We start from the raw sequence: 27,439 nt of genomic DNA, 5'->3' as shown, positions 1-27,439 counted from the left end.
ATGCGTTTGAGCCAATCAGTTGTGTTGTGACAAGGTAAGGGTGGTATACAGAAGATAGCCCTATTTGGTAAAAGACCAAGTCCATATTATGGCAAGAACAGCTCAAATAAGCAAAGAGAAATTACAGTCTATCATCATTACTTCATGACATGAAGGTCAGTCAATGAAGAACATTTCAAGAACTTTGAAAGTTTCTTCAAGTGCAGTTGCAAAAACCATCAAGCGACATGATGAAACTGGCTCTCATGAGGACCGTTACAGGAAAGGAAGACCCAGAGTTACCTCTGCTGCAGAGGATAAGTTCATTAGAGTTAACTGCACCTCAGATTGCAGGCTAAATAAATACTTTACATAGTTCAAGTAACAGACTCATCTCAACATCAACTGTTCAGAGGAGGCTGCGTGAATCAAGCCTTTCATGGTTGAATTGCTGCAGAGCAACCACCACTAAAGGACACCAATAAGAATTAGAGACTTGCTAGGGCCAAAACACATGAACAATGGATTTTAGACCAGTGGAAATCTGTCTTTTGGTCTGATGAGTCCAAATTTGAGATTTTCTGTTCCATCCACTGTGTCTTTGTGAGACGCAGAGTAGGTGAACGGATGATCTCCACATGTGTGGTTCCCACCGTGAAGCATGGAGGAGGAGGTGTGATTGTGTGGTGGTGCTTTGCTGGTGACACTGTATGTGATTTATTTAGAATTCAAGGCACACTTAACCAGCCTAACGACCAAAGCATTCTGCAACGATACGCCATGCCATTTGGTTTGTGCTTAGTGGGACTATCATTTGTTTTCAACAGGACAATGACCCAACACACCTCTAGGCTGTGTAAAGGTTATTTGACCAAGAAGGAGAGTGATGAAGTGCTCCATCAGATGACCTGGCCTCCACAATCCCCCGATCTCAACCCAATTGAGATGGTTTGGGATGAGTTCGACCACAGAGCGAAGAAAAAGCAGACAACAAGTGCTCAGCATATGTGGGAACTCCTTCAAGACAGTAAAAATTAAGAAAAACCCTTGAATGAGTAGGTGTGTCCAAACTTTTGACTGGTACTGTACATACACGCACGCACGCACACACACACACACATACACAGAGAGAGAGAGTGCGAGAGAGAGAGAGAGAGAGAGAGAGAGAGAGAGAGACAAACACACAAATGCAGGATAACATCCCACAGAGGATGCAGTAAACACCCTCCTCTCACAGATAGAGCCAGAAGTTCACACCAGCGATGCACACTGCAATAAACAACTTAACCATAAAGCTACAACAATAACCAAAGGCACCCGGACATACAGAGAGCGTTTTTAGCACAAACAGTGAATTCAGTCTGAATTGACGACTGACCACATGCAATCCATGATCATATGTAGGCCGTCATTGTAAATAAGAATTTGTTCTTAACTGACTTGCCTAGTTAAATAAAGGTTAAAAAAATAAATAATATCAAATCAAATCAAAGGCAACAGTTCCAGTACAAAGTCCTACTATAAAGGGTCTGGCAGTACTTCTGTCCTAAATAACAATAACATTGAAATAGAATCAAAGGGATCCATTTAACGATCCATGCTGTGTGTTTTTCTATCACATCAGTGTTTTTCTGTTTCTCTGTAGAGGCAAAGGAAGCCTTGGTTAAACAGTTTGCTCTCATGGAGACGTCTACACACACTCTCTCAGCCCAGCTGCACAATGTTACCCCAGCTATGAACTGTAGTGCCAGCATGGAAGAAGAGCAGGAGGAGGAGAAAAAGGAGAAGGGGAAGGAGGACGGGCGGAGAACATTGTGTAGTACCCTTGGTGACACTCTATCAGTGGTCAGAAGTGCACAGACACAGCTAAAGCAGGCAACACTGGACCTGGACAACATGGTCAGTGGAACATTTACTCTCACTTTGGCTATGTCCTAATTACAGATGTCAGATCTTAATTTGAGCCAGTTTGCTACAGCCAGGAAATAATCCTACAGCAACAGGAAATGTGAATTGTAATTATTTTAATTAATCAACATTTTTGTAGGGGTTGATGCATTTTTCGTAAGGGAAAATTATGTCTGAAATGTCAAAGTAGAAATTTTAAACCTCAAATACACTACAATTATTAAATTCTGAAACAGGATGGTCAAATTAAGATCCTACATCTATATTTCTCCTTCCTTTCAAAGTGTGCACTTGTTCACTTCCCTTCACTGATTTTAAAGTAAATGACTGGCATAAGAAATATGGTGGAAACTCACGCTAGCCATGCCTCCACCAATCCAAGGCCATTGTGTTTGTGGGAAGTAGTGAACGTGTGCACATTTCAGTAGAAAAATGATTTTATTGGGACACAGGCACTGTCTCTGACACATCGATGCCTGCTGTTGAGTCATTTGAAGCAGTCATAACTCTAGTTTATCTTATTATAATAAGCAGTATCATACATTAATGTATACAGTAGAGCTCACATGTATATAGTAGAGTTCACACGTATACAGTAGAGTTCACACAATATATGTTGACGAGGTCGATAGTCATTTGTCCATTTCAAGTATTTTGCCATATTTTTTATCCTGAGAAGGATACTGATGATTCAGTAGAGGTGTAATGTATTGATCCACAGTGATGGCTAAAGTGCAGTATTTCTCCCTCTGAAGCTCCATATCCCTACCATAGAGAGAGAGCAGAGAGAGAGCACACAGTTTCTCTGACTGACGCTCAAATGAAATGAACAATTTGTTCTGCACCCACAGCTCAAGCTTTTCCCAGTCGCTCCATGCTCACTAGCAGCAGCTTGGGATCTATTATGAATATGGCTGCCATGTTATGTGGTTTTGGGGAAATGAGAGCGCTTGTTTTGGCGGTGTGTGTGTGTGTGTGTGTGTGTGTGTGTGTGTGTGTGTGTGTGTGTGTGTGTGTGTGTGTGTGTGTGTGTGTGTGTGTGTGTGTGTGTGTGTGTGTGTGTGTGTGTGTGCGCAAGCCTGGAGCCAGAGCATTGCAATTCCACATTAACAAGCAGAACGGCTCTGAAATAGGAAGAGAACATCTTTGCGTGTCATATACTGTGATTCACTTTCCTCTATTTTATTAGCACTTTCTCAAAAGAAATGTCACACAGTGAAATAGTCAACATTTATGCACTAGGACTTATAAATGGAAACATTGACTGTATACGTTAGTGAGTGAATATGTGCTGTAGATGGAGCCTTCAGTATGACTTTCTGAAATGACTTTATTGAGTCAGTCTACTTTCTGTGAGTTTAACACTGGTCATGGGGTCATGTAAGGTTAGCTAATAACTGTGCTTGGTCACAATTCAGGTTTTAAATCAACTGACGTCACATCCCATCCAGAGCATATGTGTAGCACCTTGTCCTTAGACAGTTTACTTTTGTCTGCTAGCCTGCCACCTCTGCACGCTTTCATTTCATTCATTTTTTCTATGCTTTTCCAAAGGTCATTCCTTTCGAGGTGCCACCGGTGCCCAACCGATGGAACTCAGCGGTGAACCAATCAGAGGTCCTTATGAAAAGGTAAGTCAGTTGAGTTCAATCGACTTTAAGTGGCCAATTATGGCAAACAAAGGTCATCTCCCTTAATGTAGGCCCTGCCTCTTCCATCTGTCAATCGCACAATGGCTGGCCTGCCACAGACACCCTCAATCAATGACAACAATACAAAAGCTTATTATGCAGAAGTAATATATTAAGTCTAGGGAGAGGAAATGGAGAGATTAACTCAATAGCTGGAATCCATTTGACTTCTCCTCAGCAGACCAGTTGTTTTTTTGTCAAATAATTGAAAGTGTTTCATCAAACCTGCCTGGAGTGCCAGATGGGCAGGGTTTGGGCTAGCATTTTTGGTTCTATTCAGTTCCATTGCGGCAGACAAGATCAACCAAGCTGAAGTCAAACAAACACTATTTGAACCCAGGTGTGGTTGTCAGGCCCATATATCTAATACCCTATCTGTTTTTCTCTCTATCTGTCAGCCACACAGAGATGTCTGGTCATATAGAGTCTATAGCTACCAAGGCATTCATGGCCTCCAACCAGACCTACTCTCTACTGATGGACCTACTGGAGGACAACTCTACAAAGGAATACATCAGCAACCTCACAGAGCAGTGAGTAACTACACATTTCACACACACACACACACACACACACGCACACGCACACGCACATGCACACGCACACGCACACGCACACACACACACACATCATGAAGTGCTTCGAGAGGCTAGTCAAAGACCATATCACCTCCTCCTTCCCCGACACACTCTGCCCTCTCCAATTCGCCGATACCCCTGACAGATCCACGGACGACACAATCAACAATGAACTGAACACTGCCCTTACCCACCTGGACAAAAGGAATACACATGTGAGGATGCTGTTCATTGACTACAGCTCAGCCTTCAATAATATAGTACCCTCTAAGCTCACCACAAAGCTAACGGCCCTGGGACTGAACTCCTCCCTATGCAACTGGGTCCTGGACTTCCTGACGGGACACCTCTAGAGGGTGAAGATAGGCAACATTACCTCCTCAACACTGATTCTCAACACGAGGGCCCCACTAGGGTTCGTACTCAGTCCCCTCCTGTACTCCCTGTATACCCACGACTGCGTGGTCACACACAGTTCCAACTCCATCATCAAATTCGCTGACGACACAACAGCAGTAGGCCTGAACACCAACAAAAACGAGATGGCCTACAGGGAAGAGGCAGGCCCTCTGACAGCATGGGACCACTTCACGTTTCTTGACGTACACACTTCAGAGGAGCTGAAATGGTCAAACCACACGGACACCGTGGTGAAGAAGCCACGACAGCGACTCTTCAACCTCAGGATGCTGAAGAAATCTGGCCTGTCCCCGAGGGCCCTCACAGTGTTCTACAGGAGCACCATCGAGAGCATACTGACGAACTGCATGACAGCCTGGTATGGCATCTCCACCGCCGCGGACCACAAGGTGCTACAGAGGGTGGTACACTCAGCCAAACGCACCATTGGGTGCACACTGTCTGCCCTCCAGGACACTTACAATACCAGGTATCGCAGGAAGGCCAAGAATATCATCAGGGACCCGAGCCACCCAAGCCATGGCCTGTTCTCCCTGCTTCCATCACTCAGACACAGGCAGTACAGGAGCATCATGGCAAGAACTGTAAGACTGGCCAATAGCTTCTACCTCCAGACCATCAGACTGTTGAATAACCACAACTAGTCAGCAACCTGCTCCCACTGTCTCCCTCCTGCTGCCTCCCTGGTGCTCCCCCCCTGCTTCCACCACAATGAAAATGTATCAGTGCCACAGTTGTTAATATGTCCTGCATTTTTGGAGCTCAGAGCTCAAGAATTACACTGTACCCTGTAATACATCTGTAACCCTGTACATTTGACTATTAAACGCTCTAATCTTTAATCTAAACATACATACAAACCTACACAGTACACACGCAGATACACACACTCTCTCTCTCTCTTTCTTGCCCCACCATTCCTCCAACACAACATCATTTTAAAGGCTCAATATGAGGTGCAAAAAAACCTGTTAACCTGCATGGATAAAAACAGAAGCAATATCTCAACACAGCACTTCATTTACACAATGTTGTTGCTCCTCTCCTTTTCTCCTCGGTATATTTCTCCCAAATAGGACCCAGGTGTGGTGTTAGCTGTAGTGGTGCCCCACAAAACAAGGTCATGAATCCTACTCTTTATAGCAGCTGTTTAGAGCACACTGGAGTTAGCCTGGGTAACAGTCTCTTTAGCTAACATTCCACTCCGTGCCACTCCTTGTCATTGCCAAAGAGACTGGCCTTTCGGCAATCTCAAAGTTCAATATGCAGACGGATTTACCGCAGCTGCTGATTGGGAGTTGGAAACAACATTCATATTTTCCATGACAAAGTTTCTGAATGGACATGGAGAGAATTAGTGAACTCACACAGACACACACACACACCCTAAAAAGACTCGTCAATCAAAGTCAGCAGCACACCTCAGACACACACATCACATTTTTCCTTTCCTAAAAACGTATTTAAAAAAACTAGGCTCATCTTCCTGGCTGTAGTCGATCAGAAAGAATGTCTGGGCTACATTATAGCATAGCCTAACGCCTAACATTAGTTGACTATCAAATGAATTGTAAAGGAAAGTTTGATGGGGGGATAGAGAGACAGCTACAGCATTACTAGAGACGTTGGTTATGTCATCATTATCCCAGCATGTGCCTTATTCCAGAGGAAGATTTGCACTGGATTTATTTTTCTAAACTGCCCCATGTAATTATTATTATTTTCCATTCAAATGAGTCTGGTGGTTTTTATTCTAGGCATGAAGATATTTCAACATCTAGACGATAAAAGGCAACAATGATCAAATGTAGGCTATAGGTGTCCCCACAGGTTTAATATTTAAATTGAGGAAGTGTTTATCATTATTTTAGCTATCCACGGTAGATGTCCCTCCTAATGAAAAGGCCCCCCATCCTGCTAATGTGAGCTGCTGGGAAGCGTACTTGCACTTGATATGCATTTATGGAGGAAAAATTGAACTTGCCATTTCCAAAAATGAGCTCAATGTGGAATGGAGATTCCCTGCTTTGCGATCTGTTGCATATGTCAACAGCCAGGGTTTCTTTAATAAAATAGGCCTAGGCACTACACTTTTGTATTGCACATTTAATTCAATGGATGCATTAGACGATGTTCAACTTCAATTCATTGGCAAAAAATGTTTTTGCATAGCATAGGTGGTTGTCGCCTAAATTTACTGTAGAAGGCCAAATACAGTGCATTCGGGAATTATTCAGACCCCTTGTTCCTCATCAATCTACACACAATACCCCATAATGACAAAGCGAAAACAGAGGTCTCTCCAGAGATGTTCGATCGGGTTCAAGTCTGGGCTCTGGCTGGAAGGTTCTCCCAATTCCACAGAGGACCTCTGGAGCTCTGTCAGAGTGACCATCTGGTTATAGGTCACCTCCCTGACTGGGGCCCTTCTCCCCCGATTGCTCAGTTTGGCCGGGCGGCCAAAGAAGTCTTGATGGTTCCAAACTTCTTCTATTTAAAACTTCTTGGTGACTGGGGGGCAGTATTGAGTAGCTTGGATGAATAAGGTGCCCAGAGTAAACTGCCTGCTACTCAGCCATAAAAGCTAGAATATGCATATAATTAGTATGGTTGGATGGAAAACAATCTGACGTTTCTAAAAATGTTTGAAGGATGTATGTGAGTATAACAGAACTCACTTGGCAGGCGAAAACCTGAGAAAAAATCCAACCAGGAAGTGGGAAATCTGAGGTTGGTCGTTTTTCAACTCATTCCCTATTGAAGATACAATGAGATATTGGTCATCTTGCACTTCCTAAGACTTCCACTAGATGTCAACAGTCTTTAGAACCTTGTTTGATGCTTCTACTGTGAAGTGGGGCCGAATGAGAGGGGATTGAGCCAGGTGTCTTGCAGATTGCGTTCCATTGCTTTTCTACAGGCAAATAATGTTGGAACATTACTGAAGATTCATGTTAAAAACATCCTAAAGATTGATTCTACACTTAGTTTGACATGTTTCTACGACCTGTAATATAACCTTTTGGACTTTTCACGCGCGTTTGGATTTTTTTACCAAACGCCCTAACAAAGGAAGGTATTTGAACATAAATTATGAACTTTATCGAACAAATCAAACATTTATTGTGGAACTGGGATTCCTGGGAGTGCATTCTGATGAACATCATCAAAGGTAAGTGAATATTTATAATGCTATTTCTGCCTAATGTTGACACCCCACATGGCGGATAGCTCTTTGGCTGTTTTGGTCTCTGAACGCTGTTTTGGTCTCAGATTATTGCATGGTGTGCTTTTTCCGTAAAGTTTTTAAAAAATCTGACACAGCGGATGCATTAAGGAGCAGTTCATCTAAAGTTCCACGTGTAATAGTTGTATCTTTTATCAATGTTTATTATGAGTATTTCTGTGAATTGATGTGGCTCTGCAAAATCACCTCATGTTTTGGAACTACTGAACATAAAATGAGATTTTTGGATATAAATATGCACTTTATCGAACAAAACATACATGTATTGTGTAACATGAAGTCCTATGAGTTTCATCTGATGAAGATCATCAAAGGTTATTGATTAATTTGATCTATATATCTGCTTTTTGTGACTCCTCTCATTGGCTGGAAAAATGGCTGTGATTTTCTGTGACTTGGTGGTGACCTAACATAATCGTTTGTGGTGCTTTTCGCTGTAAAGCCTTTTTGAAATCAGACACTGCGGCTGGATTAACGAGAATTGTATCCTTAAAATGGTGTAAAATACTTGTATGCTTGAGCAATTTTAATTATGAGATTTGTCTTGTTTTGAATTTGGCGCCCTGCACTTTCACTGGCTGTTGGCGGGGTTGGACACGACCGTACCAAATATCCCAGAGAGGTTTTTAAGAATGATGGAGGCCACTGTGTTCTTGGGGACCTTCAATGCTGCAGACATTTTTTGGTACCCTTCCACAGATCTGTGCCTCGACACAATCCTGTCTCGGAGCTCTACGGACAATTCCTTCGACCTCATGGCTTGGTTTTTGCTCTGACATGCACTGTCAACTGTGGGATCTTAAAAAGACAGGTGTGTACCTTAACAAATCATGTCCAAATCATACATTTAAAACATTTCTAATAACCTGTGTTTGCTTTGTCATTATGGAGTATTGTGTGTAGATTGATGAGGGAAAAAAATATTTTATCAAATTTACAATAAAGCTGTAACGTAACAAAATGTGGAAAAAGTCTGAATACCTTCCAAATGCACGGTAGACTAGCATACTAATGATGGATTAACAGGCTAGCACATGAACCAACTTCTAATTTACACATCTCTGTCTTCTGTATATGTATACAGTACCAGTCAGGAGTTTGGATGTTTTTTTTAAATTGCACTTGAAGGAACTTTCAAAGTTCTTGAAATGTTCTGCATTGACTGACCTTGTCTTAAAGTAATGATGGACTATCATATCTCTTTGCTTATTTGAGCTGTTCTTGCCATAATATGGACTTGGTCTTTTACCAAATAGGGCTATATTCTGTATACTACCCCTACCTTGTCGCAACACAACTGATTGGCTCAAACGCATTAAAAAGGAAAGAAATTCCACAAATTCACTTTTAACAAGGCTCACCTGTTAAATGGAATGCATTCCAGGTGACTACCTCATGAAGCTGGTTGAGAGAATGTCAAGAGTGTGCAAAACTGTCATCAAGGCAAAGTGTGGCTACTTTGAAGAATCTCAAATATTAAATATACACTGCTCAAAAAAATAAAGGGAACACTTAAACAACACAATGTAACTCCAAGTCAATCACACTTCTGTGAAATCAAACTGTCCACTTAGGAAGCAACACTGATTGACAATAAATTTCACATGCTGTTGTGCAAATGGAATAGACAACAGGTGGAAATTATAGGCAATTAGCAAGACACCCCCAATAAAGGAGTGGTTCTGCAGGTGGTGACCACAGACCACTTCTCAGTTCCTATGCTTCCTGGCTGATGTTTTGGTCACTTTTGAATGCTGGCGGTGCTTTCACTCTAGTGGTAGCATGAGACGGAGTCTACAACCCACACAAGTGGCTCAGGTAGTGCAGCTCATCCAGGATGGCACATCAATGCGAGCTGTGGCAAGAAGGTTTGCTGTGTTTGTCAGTGTAGTGTCCAGAGCATGGAGGCGCTACCAGGAGACAGGCCAGTACATCAGGAGACGTGGAGGAGGCCGTAGGAGGGCAACAACCCAGCAACAGGACCGCTACCTCCGCCTTTGTACAAGGAGGAGCAGGAGGAGCACTGCCAGAGCCCTGCAAAATGACCTTCAGCAGCCCACAAATGTGCATGTGTCTGCTCAAATGGTCAGAAACAGACTCCATGAGGGTGGTATGAGGGCCCGATGTCCACAGGTGGGGGTTGTGCTTACAGCCCAACACCGTGCAGGAAGTTTGGCATTTGCCAGAGAACATCAAGATTGGCAAATTCACCACTGGCACCCTGTGCTCTTCACAGATGAAAGCAGGTTCACACTGAGCACGTGACAGAGTCTGGAGACGCCGTGGAGAACGTTCTGCTGCCTGCAACATCCTCCAGCATGACCAGTTTGGCGGTGGGTCAGTCATGGTGTCGGGTGGCATTTCTTTGGGGGTCCGCACAGCCCTCCATGTGCTCGCCAGAGGTAGCCTAACTGCCATTAGGTACTGATGAGATCCTCATACCCCTTGTGAGACCATATGCTGGTGCGGTTGGCCCTGGGTTCCTCCTAATGCAAGACAATGCTAGCCCTCATGTGGCTGGAGTGTGTCAGCAGTTCCTGCAAGAGGATGGCATTGATGCTATCAAATCAAATCAAATCAAATTTTATTTGTCACATACACATGTTTAGCAGATGTTAATGCGAGTGTAGCGAAATGCTTGTGCTTCTAGTTCCGACAATGCAGTGATAACCAACAAGTAATCTAACTAACAATTCCAAAACTACTGTCTTATACACAGTGTAAGGGGATAAGGAATATGTACATAAGGATATATGAATGAGTGATGGTACAGAGCAGCATACAGTAGATGGTATCGAGTACAGTATATACATATGAGATGAGTATGTAGACAAAGTAAACAAAGTGGCATAGTTAAAGTGGCTAGTGACATAAGGATGCAGTCGATAATCTAGAGTACAGTATATACGTATGCATATGAGATGAATAATGTAGGGTAAGTAACATTATATAAGGTAGCATTGTTTAAAGTGGCTAGTGATATATTTACATCATTTCCCATCAATTCCCATTATTAAAGTGGCTGGAGTTGGGTCAGTGTCAATAACAGTGTGTTGGCAGCAGCCACTCAATGTTAGTGGTGGCTGTTTAACAGTCTGATGGCCTTGAGATAGAAGCTGTTTTTCAGTCTCTCGGTCCCAGCTTTGATGCACCTGTACTGACCTCGCCTTCTGGATGATAGCGGGGTGAACAGGCAGTGGTTCGGGTGGTTGATGTCCTTGATGATCTTTATGGCCTTCCTGTAACATCGGGTGGTGTAGGTGTCCTGGAGGGCAGGTAGTTTGCCCCCGGTGATGCGTTGTGCAGACCTCACTACCCTCTGGAGAGCCTTACGGTTGAGGGCGGAGCAGTTGCCGTACCAGGCGGTGATACAGCCCGCCAGGATGCTCTCGATTGTGCATCTGTAGAAGTTTGTGAGTGCTTTTGGTGACAAGCCGAATTTCTTCAGCCTCCTGAGGTTGAAGAGGCGCTGCTGCGCCTTCTTCACGACGCTGTCAGTGTGAGTGGACCAATTCAGTTTGTCTGTGATGTGTATGCCGAGGAACTTAAAACTTGCTACCCTCTCCACTACTGATCCATCGATGTGGATAGGGGGGTGTTCCCTCTGCTGTTTCCTGAAGTCCACAATCATCTCCTTAGTTTTGTTGACGTTGAGTGTGAGGTTATTTTCCTGACACCACACTCCGAGGGCCCTCACCTCCTCCCTGTAGGCCGTCTTGTCGTTGTTGGTAATCAAGCCTACCACTGTTGTGTCGTCCGCAAACTTGATGATTGAGTTGGAGGCGTGAGTGGCCACGCAGTCGTGGGTGAACAGGGAGTACAGGAGAGGGCTCAGAACGCACCCTTGTGGGGCCCCCGTGTTGAGGATCAGCGGGGAGGAGATGTTGTTGCCTACCCTCACCACCTGGGGGCTGGCCCGCCCGTTCCCCAGACCTGAATCGAATTGAGCACATCAGGGACATCATGTCTCGCTCCATCCACCAACGCCACGTTGCACCACAGACTGTCTAGGAGTTGGCGGATGCTTTAGTCCAGGTCTGGGAGGAGATCCCTCGGGAGACCATCCGTCACCTCATCAGGAGCATGCCCAGGCATTGTAGGGAGGTCATACAGGCACGTGGAGGCCACACACACTACTGAGCCTCATTTTGACTTGTTTTAAGGACATTACATCAAAGTTGGATCAGCCTGTAGTGTGGTTTTCCACTTTAGTTTTGTGTGACTCCAAATGCAGACTTCCATGGGTTGATAAATTTGATTTCCATTAATAATTTTTGTGTGATTTTGTTGTCATCACATTCAATTATGTAAAGAAAAAAGTATTTAATAAGAATATTTCATTTATTCAGATCTAGGATGTATTATTTTAGTGTTCCCTTTATTTTTTTGAGCAGTGTATTTTGATTTGTTTAACACTTGGTTACTACATGATTCCATATGTGTTATTTCATAGTTTGGATATCTTCACTATTATTTTACAATGTAGAAAATAGTAAAAATAAAAAATAAAACCTTGAGTAGGTGTGTCCAAACTTTTGACTGGTATTGTATATAGTACCTTGCTCTTGATTGCTGGGTATAAAATAGGCTACAGCGTTCACAATGAACTGGAGGGGAAGTTTGAATGGCAAGAGCTTCTCTGGTGTGATGTGATCGTATGGGCTGGTGTTAAAAATGCAAAAAACGGGAATCCTCTGTTCTCCCCACGCACAATGTTTATGTTTACAATTAAATGTATTACATCAGAAGGCCCAATGATAGAATGTTTCCAATCAAATTCATGAATTAAGTTAGGAAAATATACTATCAGTCTAATTTGCATAAACATTGTGACTGGATGATAGCTATGAGGGTTATCGAATCAGGATCAAATCCTCTGATCTCCTCAAGGTCATTAATGATAGAATGTTCATATTTGAAGATTGCAGAAAGACAGTCTCTTTTGCAATGACAAGAAGAAGCAAGGAGTGGAATGCTAGCTAAATAACTCCAGGCTACACTGGAGTTATGAAAATAAGACATTTGTCCACAGGGGAACAGCTCTCTTCCCTCCTCTTTAAGCTAATTGCTTTCTGGGGCTGCTTTCATGGAGGGAGCAGCATGGAGGGAGCAGCATCTCCTAGCATGAGATTGAACTGAGGATTACCCCCAAAGCTCAACGGAACCATGCAAAAACCTCTGGTGGCCACGCCACGCCACGATGGGAGCAGGCAGGAGACAAGAAATTGATTACCCTCATACCAGCACTAGTCTGCTTGCTTCTGGGGATTTAATCGTAATCTTTCAGAACAATTTGGTGGGTGCATGGGTGGAAGGGTATGTGTGGGAGGGTGTGTGAAGTAGGGTGTGTGTGGGAGGATGTGTGGCCACCCCTCAGAGCCTGGATCCTCTCTAGGTTGCTTCCTAGGTTCCTGCCTTTCTAGGGAGTTTTTCCTAGCCACTGTGCTTCTACATCTGCATTGCTTGCTGTTTGGGGTTTTAGGCTGGGTTTCTATATATCACTTTGTGACATCGGCTGATGTAAAAATGGCTTTATAAATGCATTTGATTGATTGATTGATTGTGTGTGTTTGTGTGCGTGTGCGTGTGTGTGTATGTGCATGCGAGTGTGTCAAGAATCAAAACACTGAATGATCTAACACCCTCCCCTCTCTCGCTCTCTCTCTCGCTCATTCATTCTCTCTCTCGCTCTCTCTTGCTCTCTTTCGTTATCTCTCTTTCTCTCTCTCAGACTGGCAGACATGCAGCAGATAAAGGAGAATCTGACTGCCCAAGTGAATAGGACTCTAGCCAATCAATTGTCTCTGGAGGAGGAGTCTGCTGATGTCTTGGTTGCCCTAGGAAACCTCACCTTCTCCCTATTGGAGCTGTCCCAGAGGAGGCCCAAATCCACATCAGGAACCAACCAATCAGATCTCAGACCAACACAGGGTTACATCCAATCAGACCCCAGCCTCGCACCGGCTGCCAATCAATCAGAGGTCAGTGGCTACCGCGGTCAGGGGTAATAAGAACTCATTGTACTCTCAAGTTGATGGACTGACTGACTGACTGACTTATTGACTGACTGACTGAATTACTGACTGAATGTCTGAATGAATGAATGACAGCTGTTCTCCCCTTTCCTCAGGATGTTGAGCTAAGCAACAGGACAGCTGAGCTGGCGTTTAATGTCCAGTCTAAAGATGAGCTGGTCAATAAGATCAGAGAGGAGATGGAGCCTCGCATACAGACCGCTCACAACAACATGGCTGCTGTAAAGGATATTTAAGGTAGAGGGGGTTTTATCTGCACAGCTAACATTTACATGTACCAGGAATATGACCTGGTGAAATGTTGCTGACAGCAATAAACAGTATATACTGACAAAAATAGACAATAGAATGTACACACAATCCACATACCATTCAATATCCTGTAGAGCAATGGTTCCCAAACTTTTATAGTGCCATACCCCTTCAAACATTCAACCTCCAGCTGCATACCCCCTCTAGCACCAGGGTCAGTGCACTCTCAAATGTTGTTTTTGCCATGATTGTAAGCCTGCCACACACACACACTATACGAAACATTCATTAAACATAAGAATGTGTGAGTTTTTGTCACAACCCAACTCGTGGGAAGTGACAAAGAGCTCTTATAGGAACAGGGCACAAATAATAATATAATAATAATCAATAATGTTTCTCTTTATTTAACCATCTTACATTTAAAACCTTATTTTCTCAACTAAAATTGTGAATAACTAACCACAGGTTAATGAGAAGGGTGTGCTTGAAAGGATGCACATAACTCTGCAATGTTGGGTTGTAGTCTCAGTCTTAAATAATTTTCCACAGGTATTCCACACACATATGTATTTAGTTTTCATGCTAGTGAGGGCTGAGAATGCACTCTCACATAGGTATGTGATTGCAAAGGGCATCAGTGTCTTAACAGCGCGATTTGCCAAGGCAGGATACTCTGAGCGCAGCCCAATCCAGAAATCTGCCAGTGGCTTCTGATTGAATTCAATTTTCACAGAACCGCTTGTTACAATTTCGATGAGGCTCTCTTGTTCAGATATCGGTAAGTGGACTGGATGCAGGGCATGAAAGGGATAACGAATCCAGTTGTTTGTGTCATCTGTTTCTGGAAAGTACCTGCGTAATTGCAGACCACACTCATTCAGGTGCTTTGCTATATCACATTTGACATTGTCCGTAAACAAAAAATCATACAATCATGGAAAGACCTGTGTGTTGTTCTTGTTAATGCAGACAGAGAACCACTGACGGCATTGCGCGTACCCCTGCTGTGGAGTAAAAGCAGAACATTTACAGATAATAAGAAAGATTATAATAAAACATTTTACAGTACTTTTATCGTCCATCTGAAAAATATGAATTCCTTAATTATTTATTTCAATTGTTTTATTAGAACTATGGTAGATGCTTCTGCGTCAAATCAGTCAGTGACCCCATAGTCAGGATGCTGTGCTGTCTGATGTGTAACTCTTGAGGTTCTGTGAGGTTCACTCCCTACTCTCTCTCTATCCCTGGTACCTCCCTCTGCAGCTGACAGCTCATGCCCAGGGGTCAAAGGTCCTGGCCCTGTCATCGGTGGTGACAGGGAAAGAAATGGAGTCAGGGGTCATCGCCCTGCGGAGAGAACTGGAAGGTGACGTTTGCAGCATGTTCTATTTCTGTTTCCTTTTCTGTTGTTTTATATTTCAGACTTTTTGTTTCGTTTTCATATTCCCATCACTGCAATATCAGCCCATGGAGTTATTCTAATTTAATATCAAAATGCTTAGAAAAACAAATGTAACACAAATGTAACCGTTTGTTTCTCCCTGTTAAGCTCCCCTTGCCATTTTGTGAGGGGAGGAAGAGCAGCTGTGATTGTCGGAAATAATAACAAAGCCTCAAATGCACTCTGAGTTTCACAGCCTCTAGTTCATTTCAACAATATATTCACTGTTTATAAAAACAATATCAAATGTATCAAATTTAAAAGAAATCTCATCAGGGTAGTCTGAATATAAACCCTTACAAATAAAAGCATGTCAAATTTGCAGCTTCAATTGTCAAAATCTAATTTTCACGTGAAATTGAATTTTCACAAATGAAATAGTTGTTTCACATGTTGAGCCTATGTTTCACATATGAAACCATATTTTCAGATGTAGTAGTTTCTACATATGAAATTCTATAAAAAGGTAACTTAACCTAGAGAAGCTAGCGTTCTGTCTCCTTCTTGATTATATTTACACGTTAAAAGTAGCGATCTCAGATTTAGTCATTTAACTCAAGTTTACTTTTTGTAATTATTTTGTGCAAAAAAAATCATCACATTGTCTGAAAGCATTCAAAATACACTGAAAACATCCAAAATACATAATCTGTACAGCCAAAAACAGCAATATGATTTCGAAACAAATTGACTTTCAAAACAGTTTAGCAGATGTTTTAACCCGTGCAACAAAATGCTTATGTTACTGACTCTTAACAATGCAGTAAAATGTCAAACAACTACACAAATCAATCTACACACAATCTACACACAATACCTCATAATGACAAAGTGAAAACAGGTTTTTCAATATTTTTGCAAAAAAAAAATTTAAAACAGAAATAGCTTGTTTACATAAGTGTTCAGACCCTTGAAATTTAGCTCAGCTGCATCCTGTTTCCATTAATCATCCTTGAGATGTTTCTACAACTTGATTGAAGGCCACCTGTGCTAAATTCAATTGATTGGACATGATTTGGAAAGGCACACACCTGTCTATATAAGGTCCCACAGTTGACAGTGTATGTCAGAGCAAAAACCAAGCCATGAGGTCGAAGGAATTGTCCGTAGAGCTCCAAGACAGTATTGTGTCGAGGCACAGATCTGTGGAAGGGCACCAAAAACTGTCTGCAGAATTGAAGGTCCCCAAGAACACAGTGGCATCCATCATTCTTAAATAGAAGAAGTTTGGAACCACCAATACTTTTCCAAGAGCTGGCCGCCTGGCCAAACTGAGCAATCGGGGGGAAAAGGGCCTTGGTCAGGGAGGTGACTTTTAGCAAACTCCGCTTGGAGTTTGCTAAAAGGCACCTAAAGGACTCTCAGACCTTGAGAGACAAAATGCTCTGGTCTGATGAAACCAAGATTATAGTCTTTGGCCTGAACGCCAAGCGTCACGTCTGGAGGAAACCTGGCACCGTCCCTACGTTGAAGCATGGTGGTGGCACCGTCCCTACGTTGAAGCATGGTGGTGGCACCGTCCCTACGTTGAAGCATGGTGGTGGCACCGTCCCTACGTTGAAGCATGGTGGTGGCACCGTCCCTACGTTGAAGCATGGTGGTGGCACCGTCCCTACGTTGAAGCATGGTGGTGGCACCGTCCCTACGTTGAACCTACGGAGCTGTGAGGGGAACGGCACCTCAGTACCTCCAGGCTCTGATCAGGCCCTACACCCAAACAAGGGCACTGCGTTCATCCACCTCTGGCCTGCTCGCCTCCCTACCACTGAGGAAGTACAGTTCCCGCTCAGCCCAGTCAAAACTGTTCGCTGCTCTGGCCCCCCAATGGTGGAACAAACTCCCTCACGACGCCAGGACAGCGGAGTCAATCACCACCTTCCGGAGACACCTGAAACCCCACCTCTTTAAGGAATACCTAGGATAGGATAAAGTAATCCCTCTCACCCCCCCTCCCCCTGAAAAGATTTAGATGCACTACTGTTCCACTGGAGGTCATAAGGTGAATGCACCAATTTGTAAGTCGCTCTGGATAAGAGCGTCTGCTAAATGACTTAAATGTAATGTAAATGCATGGTGGTGGCACCGTCCCTACGTTGAAGCATGGTGGTGGCACTGTCCCTACGTTGAAGCATGGTGGTGGCACCGTCCCTACGTTGAAGCATGGTGGTGGCACCGTCCCTACGTTGAAGCATGGTGGTGGCAGCATCATGCTGTGGGTATGTTTTTTAGCGGCAGGGACTGGGAGACTACTCAGGATTGCGGGAAAGATGAACGGAGCAAAGTACAGAGAGATCCTTAATGAAAACCTGCTCCAGAGCGAACAGGACCTCAGACTGGGGTGAAGGTTCACCTTCCAACAGGACAATGACCCTAAGTACACAGCCAAGACAATGCAAGAGTGGCTTTGAGACAATTCTCTGAAAGTCCTTGAGTGGCCCAGCCAGAGCCCAGATTTGAACCTGATCGAACATCTCTGGAAAGACCTGAAAATAGCTGTGCAGCGACGCTCCCCATCCAACCTCATAGAGCTTGAGAGGATATGCAGAGAAGAATGGGAGAAACTCCCCAAATACAGGTGTGCCAAGCTTGTAGCGTCATACCCAAAAAGACTTGAGGCTGTAATCGCTGCCATACAGTGGGTTGTGAAATTATTCACCCCCCTTGGCATTTTTCCTATTTTGTTGTCTTACAACCTGGAATTAAAATAGATTTTTGGGGGGGGTTTGTATCTTTTGATTTACACAACACGACTCCCAAAATATTTTCTATTGTGAAACAAACAAAAAACTGAAAACTTCAACATGCTATTTTAGTCTCATCTGACCAGAATCCCGTCTTCCATATGCCTTTTGGCGAACAACAAACGTGTTTGCTTATTATTTTCTTTAAGCAATGGCTTTTTTCTGGCCACTCTTCCGTACTCCCAGCTCTGTGGAGTGTACGGCTTAAAGTGGTCCTATGGAGAGATACTCCAATCTCCGCTGTGGAGCTTTGCAGCTCCTTCAGGGTTATCTTTGGTATCTTTGTTGCTTCTCTGATTAATGCCCTCCTTGCCTGGTCCATGAGTTTTGGTGGGCGGGCCTCTCTTGGCAGGTTTGTTGTGGTGCCAAATTCTTTAAAAATAATAATAATGGACTTAATGGTGCTCTGTGGGTTGTTCAAAGTTTCAGATATTTTTTTGTTTCCCAACCCTGATCTGTACTTCTCCACAACTTTGTCCCTGACCTGTTTGGAGAGCTCCTTGGTCTTCATAGTGCCGCTTGCTTGGTGGTGCCCCTTGCTCAGTGGTGTGGCAGACTCTGAGGCTTTTCAGAACAGGTGTATATACTGTATACTGAGATCATGTGACAGATCATGTGACACTTATATTGCACACACGTGGAGTTTATTTAAGTAATTATGTGACTTCTGAAGGTAATTGGTTGCACCATATCTTATTTATTTCTTATTTCATAGCAAAGGGGTTGAATACATATGCACGTACCACTTTTCCATTATTATTATTTTATATATATATATTTTTTTTAAGTCATTTTTTTTCCCATTTAACTTCACAAATTTGGAATATTTTGTGTATGTCCATTACTCTCCTTCACTGCAGCCGACGTGAGGAAAATATTTAAACGTGTCAACCCTCGCAAGGCTGCAGGCCCAGACGGAATCCCCAGCCGCGCCCTCAGAGCATGCGCAGACCAGCTGGCTGGTGTGTTTACGGACATATTCAATCAATCCCTATCCCAGTCTGTTGTTCCCACATGCTTCAAGAGGGCCACCATTGTTCCTGTTCCCAAGAAAGCTAAGGTAACTGAGCTAAACGACTACCGCCCCGTAGCACTCACTTCCGTCATCATGAAGTGCTTTGAGAGACTAGTCAAGGACCATATCACCTCCACCCTACCTGACACCCTAGACCCACTCCAATTTGCTTACCGCCCAAATAGGTCCACAGATGATGCAATCTCAACCACACTGCACACTGCCCTAACCCATCTGGACAAGAGGAATACCTATGTGAGAATGCTGTTCATCGACTACAGCTCGGCATTTAACACCATAGTGCCCTCCAAGCTCGTCATCAAGCTCGAGACCCTGGGTCTCAACCCCGCCCTGTGCAACTGGGTACTGGACTTCCTGACGGGCCGCCCCCAGGTGGTGAGGGTAGGCAACAACATCTCCACCCCGCTGATCCTCAACACTGGGGCCCCACAAGGGTGCGTTCTGAGCCCTCTCCTGTACTCCCTGTTCACCCACGACTGCGTGGCCACGCACGCCTCCAACTCAATCATCAAGTTTGCGGACGACACAACAGTGGTAGGCTTGATTACCAACAATGACGAGACGGCCTACAGGGAGGAGGTGAGGGCCCTCGGAGTGTGGTGTCAGGAAAATAACCTCACACTCAACGTCAACAAAACTAAGGAGATGATTGTGGACTTCAGGAAACAGCAGAGGGAACACCCCCCTATCCACATAGATGGAACAGTAGTGGAGAGGGTAGTAAGTTTTAAGTTCCTCGGCGTACACATCACAGACAAACTGAATTGGTCCACCCACACAGACAGCATCGTGAAGAAGGCGCAGCAGCGCCTCTTCAACCTCAGAAGGCTTGTCACCAAAAGCACTCACAAACTTCTACAGATGCACAATCGAGAGCATCCTGTCGGGCTGTATCACCGCTTGGTACGGCAACTGCTCCGCCCACAACCGTAAGGCTCTCCAGAGGGTAGTGAGGTCTGCACAACGCATCACCGGGGGCAAACTACCTGCCCTCCAGGACACCTACACCACCCGATGTCACAGGAAGGCCATAAAGATCATCAAGGACAACAACCACCCGAGCCACTGCCTGTTCACCCCGCTATCATCCAGAAGGCGAGGTCAGTACAGGTGCATCAAAGCTGGGACCGAGAGACTGAAAAACAGCTTCTATCTCAAGGCCATCAGACTGTTAAACAGCCACCACTAACATTGAGTGGCTGCTGCCAACACACTGACTCAACTCCAGCCACTTTAATAATGGGAATTGATGGGAAATGATGTAAAATATATCACTAGCCACTTTAAACAATGCTACCTAATATAATGTTTACATACCCTACATTATTCATCTCATATGTATACGTATATACTGTACTCCATATCATCTACTGCATCCTTATGTAATACATGTATCACTAGCCACTTTAACTATGCCACTTTGTTTACATACTCATCTCATATGTATATACTGTACTCGATACAATCTACTGTATCTTGCCTACGCCGCTCTGTACCATCACTCATTCATATATCTTTATGTACATATTCTTTATCCCCTTACACTTGTGTCTATAAGGTAGTAGTTTTGGAATTGTTAGCTAGATTACTTGTTGGTTATTACTGCATTGTCGGAACTAGAAGCACAAGCATTTCGCTACAGTCGCACTAACATCTGCTAACCATGTGTATGTGACAAATAAAATTGGATTGGATTTGATTTGATTTGATTTACATGAAATCCAAATAAAAATCCATTTTAATTACAGGTTGTAATGAAACAAAATAGGAAAAAGGCCAAGGGGGGTGAATACTTTTGCAAGGCACTGTAGGTGCTTCAACAAAGTATTGAGTAAAGGGTCTGAATACTTATGTAAATATAATATTTAAGTTGCAAACATTTCTAAAACCGGATTTTGCTTTGTCATTATGGGTTATTATGTGTAGATTGATGAGGGGTGTTTTAGAATAAGGCAAAATGTGGAAAAGGTCAACGGGTCTGAATACTTTCCAAATGCACTGTATTAATAAAAATGCGTTGTATATAAACAGTGAAACTAAAATGCATTTTACGGTAGTAGAAATATTAGGATGAGCTATGGTGAGAATACAGTATTTAAATACACAGTACAAAACCCCATAGCGAAATGGATGGAATATCAGGAAATTAGCTTCATCATCCCAGACTCACTCCAATTTGCATTTCGCCACAACAGGTCCATAGATGACGCAATATCAATTTCTCTCCACACTACCTTCACCCACCTAGATACAGTTGAAGTCGGAAGTTTACATACACCTGAGCCAAATACATCTTAGTAAAAAATCCATGTTTTAGGTCCGTTAGGATCAGCACTTTATTTTAAGAATGTGAAATGTCAGAATAATACTAGAGAATGATTTATTTCAGCTTTAATTTATTTTATCACATTCCCAGTGGGTCAGAAGTTTAGTATTTGGTAGCATTGCCTTTAAAATTGTTTAACTTGGGTCAAATGTTTCGGGTAGCCTTCCACAAGCTTCCCACAATAAGTTGGGTGAATTTTGGCCCATTCCTCCTGACAGAGCTGGTGTAACTGAATCAGGTTTGTAGGCCTCCTTGCTCGCACGCACTTTTTCAGTTCTGACCACAAATATTCTATAGGATTGAGGTCAGGGTTTTGTGATGGCCACTCCAATACCTTGACTTTGTTGTCATTAAGCCATTTTGCCACAACTTTGGAAGTATTCTTGGGGTCATTGTCCATTTGGAATACCCATTTGCTTCAATATATCCACACAATTTTATTTTTTCATGATGCCATCTAGTTTGTGAAGTGCACCATTCCCTTCTGCAGCAAAGCACTGCCACAACATGATGCTGCCACCCCCGTGCTTCACGGTTGGGATGGTGTTCTTCGGCTTGCAAGCCTCCCCCTTTTTCCTTCTAACATAACGATGGTCATTATGACCAAACAGTTCTATTTTTGTTTCATCAGACCAGAGGACATTTCTTCAAGAAAGTACGACCTTTGTCCCCATGTGCAGTTGCAAACCGTAGTCTGGCTTTTTTAATTGAGGTTTTGGAGCGGTGGCTTCTTCCTTGCTGAGCAGCCTTTCAGGTTATGTCGATATAGGACTCGTTTTACTGTGGATATAGAAACCTTTGTACCTGTTTCCTCCAGCATCTTCACAAGGTCCTTTGCTGTTGTTCTGGGATTGATTTTCACTTTTCACACCAAAGTACGTTCATCTCTAGGGGACAGAACACGTCTCCTTCCTGAGCGATATGACGGCTGAGTGGTCGTATGGTGTTTATACTTGCGTACTATTGTTTGTGCAGATGAATGTGGTACCTTTGGAAATTGCTCCCAAGGATGAATCAGACTTGTGGAGGTCAACAATTTTTTTCTGAGGTCTTGGCTGATTTCTTTTGATTTTCCCATGATGTCAAGCAAAGAGGCAGTGAGTTTGAAGGTAGGCCTTGAAATACATCCACAGGTACACCTCCAATTGACTCAAATTATGTAAATTAGCCTATCAGAAGCTTCTATAGCCATGACATCATATTCTGGAAATTTCCAAGCTGTCAACTTAGTGTATGTAAACTTCTGACCCACTGGAATTGTGATACAGTGAATTATAAGTGAAATAATCTGTCTGTAAATAATTGTTGGAAAAATTACTTGTGTCATGCAGAAAGTAGATGTCCTAACCAACTTGCCAAAACAATAGTTTGCTAACAAGACATTTGTGTAGTGTTTGAAAAACTAGTTTTAATGACTCCAACCTAAGTGTATGTAAACTTCTGACTTCAACTGTACATGTAAGAGGAATACCTACGTGAGAATGCTGTTTATTGACTACAGCCCAGCATTCAACACCATTGTACCCTCCAAGCTCGTCGCCAAGCTTAGGATGCTGGGACTGAACACCTCCCTCTGCAACTGGATCCTGGACTTCTTGACCGGACGACCCCAGGTGGTGAGGATAGGCAACATCACCTCAGCCCCGCTGAACCTAAACACAGGGACCCCACAGGGGTGTGTGCTTTGTCCCCTCCTGTACTCCCTGTTCCCCCACAACTGCCATGCAGGACTCTAACACCATCATCAAGTTTGCTGACGACACGACGATGGTAGGCCTGATCACCGGCGGCGATGAGACAGCCTGCAGGGAGGAGGTCAGTGGCCAGGCAGTGTGGTGCCGGAACAACAACCTCTCTCTCAACTTCAATAAGACCAAGGAGCTGATCGTGTACTTCAAGAAAAAGGGGGGCGAGCATGCCCCCATCCACATCAATGGGGCTGCAGTGGAGCGGGTCGAGAGCTTCAAGTTCCTCTGTGTCCAAATCAATAAGGACTTAAAATGGTCCACACACATGCGTACAGTTGTGAAGAAGTGAAAATGATTTGGCATGGGCCCTCAGATCCTCAAAAAGTACAGCTGTACCATTGAGAGCATATTGATTGGCTGCATCACTGCTTGGTATGGCAATAGCACCGCCCTCGATCACATGGGGCTACAGAGGTTGGTGCGGACAGCCCAGTGCATCACTGGGGCCAAGCTCCTTGCCATCCAGGGCAGTGTGAAAGGAAGGCCTGGAAAATTGTTGAAGACTTCAGCCACCCAAGCCATAGACTGTTCTTTCTGCATCCGCATGATAAGCGGTACCGGTGCATCAAGTCTGACACCAACAGGCTCCTGGACAGCTTCTATCCCCAAGTCATAAGACTGCTATATAGCTGTCTAAATAGACCGTTGTATTTTATTAATATTTTTGCACTTTCTATGCACACTCACAGGGCCCTACACACTCATGCACATCCTCTCACATACAATCATCATATATGCTGTTGCTACTTTGTTTATCATATATCCTGATGCCTAGGCACGTTACCCCTATACATATCTACCAGTGGAGGCTCCTTAGGTGAGGAAGGGGAGGACCATCCTCTCCAGTGAATTTAATAAAAATAAGAATATTTAAACAGTAAAAAATGATCATTTTTAAATAAAACTATACTAAATATATTCACGTCACAAAATAATTGATTAAAACACATTGTTTTGCTATATAGGTCTACAGTAGCCTCAACACCACTCAGTAAGGTAGCACTGTGGTGAAGCCAGAGGACAGCTAGTTTCTGATACATTGACTTCAATACAAAATCTAGGAGGCTCAGGGTTCTCACCCCCTTCCATAGACAACTTCCGGAGGACATCCTCCAACCTATCAGAGCTCTTGCAGCATGAACTGACATATTGTCCACCCAATCAAAGGATCAGATCATTAATATAGTACTGAAAGCATAAGCTACAGCTAGCTAGCGCTGCAGTGCATAAAATGTGGTGAGTAGTTGACTCCAAGAGAGAGAAAGACAATAGTTGAACAGTTTAAAACAAAAAATGAAGGAGGAGGGAGAGAGAGAGAGAGAGAGAGAGAGCTGAAAGTGTAGCAGACTTGAGTCGTTAATGATTGGTCATGGTCATGTGATCAGGTAGCCCGCCTGCGACTTCAAAATGAGGGTTGGCCCTTTTGGTCAGATGGGCTAGACTGTCTTCTCCCATGGGATAGCTGGTTTCTTATCCTGCCAATTACATACATGTGAAACTTCACACGTGTCTGACACCACGTCTGACGCACGTGTCTGTTTTTCCCACGTGACATTTGTTCACGTGATGTTTGTCACAGGTTTTTTTGTAAGGGAAGGAATAGAATTGAATGGAACTTGAACTCATATTTTCTCATTACTTTGTTACTAGTACATGGATTGTGAAATAGAATAAATCAAATCAAACCCAGACAGGATGACCACAACAGTGAATCAACCCACTCAGGTGACGCACCCCTTCCAGGGACGGCATGAGAGAGCCCCAGTAAGCCAGTGACTCAGCCCCTGTAATAGGGTTAGAGGCAGAGAATCCCAGTGGAAAGAGGGGAACCGGCCAGGCAGAGACAGCAAGGGCGGTTCGTTGCTCCAGAGCCTTTCCGTTCACCTTCCCACTCCTGGGCCAGACTACACTCAATCATATGACCCACTGAAGAGATGAGTCTTCAGTAAAGACTTAAAGGTTGAGACCGAGTTTGCATCTCTGACATGGGTAGGCAGACCATTCCATAAAAATGGAGCTCTATAGGAGAAAGCCCTGCCTCCAGCTGTTTGCTTAGAAATTCTAGGGACAATTAGGAGGCCTGCGTCTTGTGACCGTAGCGTACGTGTAGGTATGTACGGCAGGACCAAATCAGAGAGATAGGTAGGAGCAAGCCCATGTAATGCTTTGTAGGTTAGCAGTAAAACCTTGAAATCAGCCCTTGCTTTGACAGGAAGCCAGTGTAGAGAGGCTAGCACTGGAGTAATATGATCAAATTTTTGGGTTCTAGTCAGGATTCTAGCAGCCGTATTTAGCACTAACTGAAGTTTATTTAGTGCTTTATCCGGGTAGCCGGAAAGTAGAGCATTGCAGTAGTCTAACCTAGAAGTGACAAAAGCATGGATTAATTTTTCTGCATTATTTTTGGACAGAAAGTTTCTGATTTTTGCAATGTTACGTAGATGGAAAAAAGCTGTCCTCGAAATGGTCTTGAAATGTTCTTAAAAAGAGAGATCAGGATAGAATAAAACACTTTTTGTCAGTTGCTATCACACTTCTTTAACCATGTCAGTGGCCAACCTGCCTTGCCCCTGTCCATCCCCCATCCTAGACATGCAGAGAGAGTGGCCTCGAAGGCTGGTCCAGACCAAGGCTGCTCTGAAGAAGGAGACGCTGCTGAGGGAGAAGGTTTTAGAAGACATCAATAAGATGGTGAACCAGACAGAGAGAGTCCTGAGGCCTGCCCTGGATAACGCTACCCTCTCCAACGCTACTGCAGGACAGGCAGAACACACTGCACACTCACATTTACATTTACATTTAAGTCATTTAGCAGACGCTCTTATCCAGAGCGACTTACAAATTGGTGCTTTCACCTTATGACATCCAGTGGAACAGCCACTTTACAATAGTGCATCTAGGTCTTTTAAGGGGGGTGAGAAGGATTACTTTATCCTATCCTAGGTATTCCTTAAAGAGGTGGGGTTTCAGGTGTCTCCGGAAGGTGGTGATTGACTCCGCTGTCCTGGCGTCGTGAGGGAGTTTGTTCCACCATTGGGGGGCCAGAGCAGCGAACAGTTTTGACTGGGCTGAGCGGGAACTGTACTTCCTCAGTGGTAGGGAGGCGAGCAGGCCAGAGGTGGATGAACGCAGTGCCCTTGTTTGGGTGTAGGGCCTGATCAGAGCCTGGAGGTACTGAGGTGCCGTTCCCCTCACAACTCCCTGTCTAAAGTGGGTATGGGGTGGGGGGGTGGGGTGTGTGTGTGTGTGTGTGTTTAAATTCCATTCACATAAGTCACATCACACCCCTATGAATCCTGTATCCTTCATATTCATTTGTCTGTGTTTTTCTCTGAACACAGGAGGCCAAGGCCACCCTGACCAAGGCCAAGCATGCAAGGACAGCGTCTGCCCAGCTCAGCTCCTCTGTGGACAGCCATGCAGCAGCTGGCTGAGCTGGAGAACCACACTGCCCAGGCACAAGCTCAACTCAACGTAGAGGTAACCACAACACAACCAAAAATCAACCACACTGCCCAGGCACAAGCCCAACTCAACGTAGAGGTAACCACAACACAACCAATAATCAACCACACTGCCCAGGCACAAGCCCAACTCAACGTAGAGGTAACCACAACACAACCAATAATCAACCACACTGCCCAGGCACAAGCCCAACTCAACGTATAGGTAACCACAACTCAAGCCCAACTCAACTCAGATGTAACCACTACACAACCAATAATCAACCACACTGCCCAGGCACAAACCCAACTCAACTCATATGTAACCACTACACAACCAATAATCAACCACACTGCCCAGGCACAAACCCAACTCAACTCATATGTAACCACTACACAACCAATAATCAACCACACTGCCCAGGCACAAACCCAACTCAACTCATATGTAACCACTACACAACCAATAATCAACCACACTGCCCAGGCACAAACCCAACTCAACTCATAGGTAACACAACACAACCAATAATCTGGGACCTGAAAGAGTATTTAATACAATACTATATCCAATCACTTAGTGTTGAA

General features: G+C 43.9%; 1 protein-coding gene across 1 annotated transcript in view; it reads left to right on the top strand.

Annotated features, from left to right (window-relative positions):
* The window catches only part of LOC115120723 (laminin subunit gamma-3-like), a 235,120-nt gene that overhangs the window by 202,994 nt on the left and 4,687 nt on the right, over positions 1 to 27,439 (top strand). The window contains 11 exon segments of the mRNA XM_065018086.1: positions 1,625 to 1,878; positions 3,442 to 3,518; positions 3,977 to 4,111; positions 13,555 to 13,804; positions 13,954 to 14,091; positions 15,380 to 15,482; positions 23,167 to 23,276; positions 23,389 to 23,637; positions 23,722 to 23,962; positions 25,960 to 26,099; positions 26,750 to 26,837. Of these exon segments, the coding sequence (XP_064874158.1) occupies positions 1,625 to 1,878; positions 3,442 to 3,518; positions 3,977 to 4,111; positions 13,555 to 13,804; positions 13,954 to 14,091; positions 15,380 to 15,482; positions 23,167 to 23,276; positions 23,389 to 23,637; positions 23,722 to 23,962; positions 25,960 to 26,099; positions 26,750 to 26,837 (1,785 nt within the window).

This window comes from Oncorhynchus nerka, linkage group LG4, assembly GCF_034236695.1.
Source record: "Oncorhynchus nerka isolate Pitt River linkage group LG4, Oner_Uvic_2.0, whole genome shotgun sequence".
Taxonomy (NCBI): Eukaryota; Metazoa; Chordata; class Actinopteri; order Salmoniformes; family Salmonidae; genus Oncorhynchus; species Oncorhynchus nerka.
This window is presented reverse-complemented; position numbering and strand designations above follow the sequence as displayed.